This window comes from Epinephelus moara, chromosome 8 (assembly GCF_006386435.1).
Source record: "Epinephelus moara isolate mb chromosome 8, YSFRI_EMoa_1.0, whole genome shotgun sequence".
NCBI classification, from domain to species: Eukaryota; Metazoa; Chordata; class Actinopteri; order Perciformes; family Serranidae; genus Epinephelus; species Epinephelus moara.
Window position 1 is genome coordinate 45,922,390 of NC_065513.1, and position 6,307 is coordinate 45,928,696.

Below are 6,307 nucleotides of genomic sequence, written 5' to 3' on the forward strand. Positions count from 1 at the left end.
CGTTTGCAGCTGGTGGACCCCGGCCGTAAGACATGCAGGTGGCCACAGGCGAGGCCCTTCAAAGGACGACTGGAGTGCAGTTATTATTATTGCTGTGTGCTGAGCTGCAGTGAGGAGAGACGGTGATCCACTGAGTCTGTTTTAGCTTTATCCACCAGGGGGCGTCTGTCAGCCTGTATTCTCAGAGCAGCTTCCTGTCTGAACCGTGGCCACAGTAATGAAAGCATGTATGTGTGCTAACATGTCGTGTGTGTGCCCCGCAGTGAGTACAGCATGGTGGAGGATGAGGAGGACCTTCCTCATCATGACGAGCGTCTGTGGCGTCTTGGAAACATCAACCGCATTCAGGCGGAGTCGCTGCTCCGCGGGAAGAGGGACGGGACCTTCCTGGTCCGAGACAGCAGCAAGCCGGGCTGCTACGCCTGCTCCGTCGTGTAAGACTCACCTGTCCACCTGTCTTGTCTTGATGACTTTAGTCTCTATGTCAGGAAGCTGTTCTGTGATCTGATCTAACGCCACCTTTCTGTGTTTGTGTCTCCCTCAGCGTGGACGGAGAGGTGAAACACTGCGTCATCAACAAGACGAGCACCGGCTTCGGTTTCGCCGAGCCCTACAACCTGTACGGCTCTCTGAAGGAGCTGGTGCTGCACTACCAGCACACCTCGCTGGTCCAACACAACGACTCGCTCAACGTCACGCTGGCCTTTCCCGTCTACAGCCAGCAGAGACGGTGACCCGCCCGCCCCCTCCTCTTTCACACCGTTGTCATCGTAGACCAGCCGCAGAACCACAACCTGACCATGTGACACATTCAACGCTTAAACGGCGACGCCCTCAACACTCTGACGTCTTTTCAACCTGTAAAGACGATAAACCGCCGTGGTGCTGCAGATGACAGAAGACTTGTGTACGGTCCAGTACGCTGAAGATGAAGCTTTACGTTAAATGCTTTGTTACATCCTGTCGGAGTGGAAAGAGTTAAATATTTTACTGTGAAACACGGAGCTTAAACTTCCTGTGAGGAAAAACGAGCAGCTCCACCCGACTCTGCAAAGAAACAGTAACTTCAGTGAAATCTCGTCACTTAAATACTGTTCAGTTATTCAGCTGGTTCAATGCCGATGATCAACACACAGTAAAATTTACTCTCATCAGAGGTCGAGACATCACACCTGAGGTCGGGATCACATGGGAAAGATTTTATTTTATTATTCTGAAAGGGTTCAACAGGAAGAGCAGAGGCTGTGAGAGGCGTTCAGGGTTTCCTTCAACCCCTTTAAAACCTGAGCTAATGAACTTTATTTCTTTCAAAAACATGGGGAGAGAGCAGTGAGCAACGGAACAAGAAAATACCTGAAAATTAGTAAAGAAAAAACTCGTAAAATGTTCAGTCGATTTTATTGATTGATTGGTCAAATAATTTTCAAATAAATTATTTGAAAATCAGCAAAAAAAACAAAACAGTAAAAAGAGGAAATTACGCAAAATTAGTAGAAAGTTACAAGAAATTATCTTTTTTTTTTGTTTACAAGAAATTACCCAAAAACAAGCAATAGAAAAATAGTAAAAAGGTAAAAGAAATGACCTGAAAATGACCAAAAACAAGAGAGTAAAAACTTACAAGAAATCACCCAAAATTTTGCTGAAAAAAAGGTAAAAAGTTACATGAAATGAACAGTCGTGGTCAGGGCCATTATGTTTTCAGGTTGTTTGTTCGTCCGTCTGTCCCATTTCCGTGAACGCGATATCTCAAGAAACACCTTGACAGAATTTCTTCAGATTTGGCACAAAACGTCCACATGGACTCAACAATGAACTGATTAGATTTTGAGGGTCAAAGGTCAAGGTTATTGTGTCCTATTCTTAGCCTCAGCGCTAGACGCTACTAAACCCCCCTAGATCTGACGCACTGCTCCTTTAATGTGGCGGTGAGCTCTGATAGTGAACGGACCTTCAGGCGATAACAGGAGAGAAACACCTGTTTAGGTTAATTTACGAGCGCTTCAGGCTCGTTCAGGAACACGTCCCATGTGATCACGACCTCGACGCTTCCCAGATTAATGTCAGTTTCCTGTGTGAGGTGATGACCTGTTGAACCTCATGGAGGTCAGGGAGGGTGGAGCTGAACTGACGGACTCCTCTAAACTCTGAGCTGCTGATCCAGCACGCTTTAACAGAACGGGACAATGGACTGATGATGATGATGATGATGATGATGATGTCAAAGACAAAATGATGGACAATCCAGAGAGGCTTCTCTTGCATAAACACTGTGAGCGACTCTGAACGAGGTTTAAAATGAGGGCAAATCGACTGACCCACATTTTTATACATCAGGAGGAAAAAAAGAGAAACCTGCGTCATCCAAAGACTCCGCCCCCCAACACCCCCCACCCCCACCCCCCATCCCAAAATAACCCCATCAGTGTTTTTCAAGGTCCAGTTTCTTCAGGTTTCTTCAGGTTTGTTTTGCTGCCTCGAGAGTGTCGTTTATTTTTGCTGAGTTGACGGACGACTCGTCACTTCGCGCTGGATCAAAACTGTGACTCAAGAATTCAGGAACGACAAGAACTGGATCTGCTCAGAGGATCATTCAGCGTCAGTTTCGGGGACTCGTGGACAAAGCGCAGCCTGTAAAAGTTACTGATGTTAAAAAAAAAAAAAAAAAAAAAGAATCCGAATCACGACTTTTCGTCTTTATGGATTTTTGTTTTTGTGCGTGTGGACACACGACTTCCTTTGACCCAGGTACAGGACATGAAACTGTCTACGAGGATTTGATGGAGTCCTGAGTTTTACATCCGCTGTCACATTCTCAACTTTTGGTTTTGGGAATCAATACATGTTAAAAATGTTTGGAGATGTCCTGGATTGTTTGAAGCTTTCTTCATTTACTTATTCTTCAACAGTGCTGTCTTTTTTTCTCCATTCATTCAACAGTTAAAACCGAACGAGTGAACACAAACCAGAATCTGAAATAAGGGACTGTTCATCACTTATGAGGGGAGGGGGTGTAAAAATGTAAATGTAAAAAAAAATGGAAGCACTGTGGAGGGACTCTTTAACTTGTGTTTTGGCTCAGGGGAGGTGCATTTTAATTTAAATGGTTATATTTTCTTTTTATTTTACGGCTGATTTTTAAAGAAAACATGCCATTGTGGTAATTTTTCTAAATTTTGGTGAGAATTTTTGGCAATTCCTAAAGAAAATGCTGTCGTTAAAAATCACCAAAATCTCACCATTTATCATGCAAACTGTAAAAAAAAAAAAACACATCACGTGTGACAAACGCTTCTGTCAGGAAAAAAAACAAAAACAATTGGGAGCTTAAAATATTATTTAATCAAAATCACTTTATTTTATGCATTTTTGCCAAAAATAAACTGTACAACAAAAGTGAAAAACTGAGGCTTTTTTTTTCAATACCAGAATTTAGTCTCCAACTTTTAACTTTCAAACATAAAAAAGCGTACGTTTTAAAAATTGAATTTATGGTAAAGCAGTGGGTCGTGCAGTTTCTGCCAGTCACTCAGGGAAGCTCAAGGAAAAATATTAGTTGCTCTAGGGCTGGTGAAAATATAACAAAACAAAAAAAGATGTCACACCGCAGCCACCCCCGTCCACTGATAAGTAAAGAACGGTCCCTAAGAAGTCATGAAAAGTGAATTGTTTAAGCTCTGATTAATAAAACAGTTGGTGTGAACGTTGCACGTCTTTTATAACGTGAGAAACATCTCGTCTCCATTTTGTTTAAATTATCCACAGAATAAAATCTGAAGATGAAAACATTAATATTCATCTTTCACTTCATGTCTTCACTGTTATTAATAATTGATTGTGTGTGTGTGTGTGTGTGTGTGTGTGTGTGTGTGTGTGTGTGTGTGTGTGTGTGTCAGACATTTATTACAAATACAAACATCTCAGTGTTGTGATCGTTTGATTTCTGGTGGTACAGCATAAGGTGTGAAATGTGTGCGTATCCCGATGACATCAACCACACATTTTCCCTGCATGATCTAATCTGTAGCATTTCATTTCCTCACTGTCGTCCAGTCTTTGGAAAATATTCCTGACCTCTCTGTGTTTCCACTAATTTCTCCTCCTTTAGGAAAATGAAATGAAAAAACTAAAAATCCTCATGGTGACTTCTGCTTTTTGTCTTAAAACGAAAAAGGAAGAAGTGAATTGCCAGAAACCATCAACGGACCACTTTGGACTTTTGCAACAAAAACGGCTCTGTCTTTGTGTTTTTGGTTTTTGGTTAAAAAGAAAAATGAGAAAACTTCTATTTTGGTTTGTTTAGTTTTTAAATTACAAATGAGTATCCAATGATGCCCCGACCAAAATCCCAGTAAATACTCAGACCAGCCTGTCTGGCACCAACAACCACGTTCAAAGTCACTTCAATCACCTTTCTTCATCATTCTGATGCTCCGTTTGAACTTCAGCAGCTCGTCTTCATCATGTCTACATGACTAAATGTTAATGAGCTGCTGACACATGATTGGCTGATTAGATATTTACATTAACAAGCAGTTGAACAGGTGTACCTAATAAAGTGGCCGGTGAGTATATATTAGGGGCCATTCTGCATAATTAATACTTTTGGTACTTTGATATTTTTGTGCTTTTATTTGAATATAATTTTAAACGCAGGACTTTTACCTGTAACGGAGTATTTTTACATTGTAGTTTTGGTGTTTTTACTTCCGTAAAACATCTGAATACTTCTTCCACCACTGTTTATTCCAGTTAACCAGAAATCGCTCTTTAGATAAAATAATTTTAGCGGTTATTTTTTAGCCTACGTCTGGACTGTTTGTTAACTTTGAGTGGGAGAGAGGTGGCACAAAAAGGGGGAGATGTCAAATATTTTTCAAGCACTGGAGAGGGACTTATGTTTTTAATTTTTTCTCAGGGGAGCTTTGAAAATATGTAAATGGTTGTATTTTGTATTTATTTTAATTTTATTTTAATATATTTCATCATGATAAACATATATACATTGTATTATTATTTTTAAGGAAAATGTATTCCAAACCTGTGGGAGACATGTTTTCTTTAAAAACTGCCAAAATTACACCATTTATTACAGTCAGAAACTGCGAAACAGAAATTCATTTCGGATTTTCGAATTTTTGACGGTCCTTGGACACGTCATGTGGGACGAACCTTTCTGTCAGAAAAAAAAATCTGAGCTTAAAATATGACTTTACTCTGTCTCGTCTAGAATTTGGCCAAAAATAAACCGTTTGCACGACAAGCGTGAAAAACTGAGGCTGTTTTGATCCCCAGGATTTTGTCTTCAATATTCGGAGCTTCGGAGGGTCAAAATAATAAAAAAGAAGTCGTAGCTCAGCTCAGCTGCTCCTCCTCTGATAAATAAGGAACAGTCCCTTAACCACAAAAAAATTTAATTTGAAATTTTAAACTTTTAATTTAACATATAACTTTCTTCGAGATTATATTAATATGCTTAGCGGAGTAAAAACTAATTGATTTTCTCATTTAAAATAATTATTTAATTTATATTTAATGGAGAGAGGCGGAGTGACGTCAGAGTGGCGCCAACTCCGTCGTCCCCCGTGTTGTTTTCCGCTGTAATGGCGGACCGAGAGGACGAGAGGAGGAATGGCGGAGCGTCAGCAGCGGCGCCATGTTTCTCACCGCAGATGTCGCAGGTAAGAAGCTCAAATCAACAGCGATTTTGACGCCAGTCCCGTCCTCACATTGAGCGGTGTGTATGTTAATATCGTAGCTTCTCGTTTTACCGCGTCTTGTCTCATTGTGGCGAAGAACATTAGAACTGTTAACGGTTAGCAGACCTTAGCTAGCTAGCTAGCTCCTGTTAGCTAACACGGGTCACGGTCAGATTGTACTGTGTGGTGTTGAGGTGTGTCGGTGTGAAGTCAGAATTTTCCGTGTTTTCTGCGGCTCTCATGTAACCTGGCTACACGGGACCTGTCTGTTGAGTATCGGCTTGAGATCGGTTGATGAGTCTCTGTCACTGGTTGTTTGAGTGACGTCACAGATTCTCAGCCGAATGCACATCATTCAATTTGTTGAGTTGTAGCTTTACACAGATGCCACCAAAGGATGCTGTAATGACTGTTACTGTGTTTAACTCATATATAACTTAAAGGGCCAGTGTGTAATATTTGGCATGGTTTATTGTCAATCTGAATCTGAATATTCTACCCATTAATATGTTTATATAAGTGTATAATCGCTATAAAATAAAATTTGTTTGGTTTTCGTAGCCTTATAATTATGCTTTTATATATATATATAGCAAGGGCCTTGCTTT

General features: G+C 40.7%; 1 protein-coding gene across 1 annotated transcript in view; it reads left to right on the top strand.

Moving 5' to 3' along the window:
• The window catches only part of LOC126393876 (phosphatidylinositol 3-kinase regulatory subunit alpha-like), a 31,297-nt gene extending 27,505 nt beyond the window's left edge, over window positions 1-3,792 (top strand). Inside the window, exons 16-17 of the mRNA XM_050050281.1 lie at window positions 264-434; window positions 545-3,792. Of these exons, the coding sequence (XP_049906238.1) occupies window positions 264-434; window positions 545-734 (361 nt within the window). The 3' untranslated portion in view covers window positions 735-3,792. The remainder of the gene's footprint in view (window positions 1-263; window positions 435-544) is intronic.
• Window positions 3,793-6,307: the final 2,515 nt, after the last annotated feature.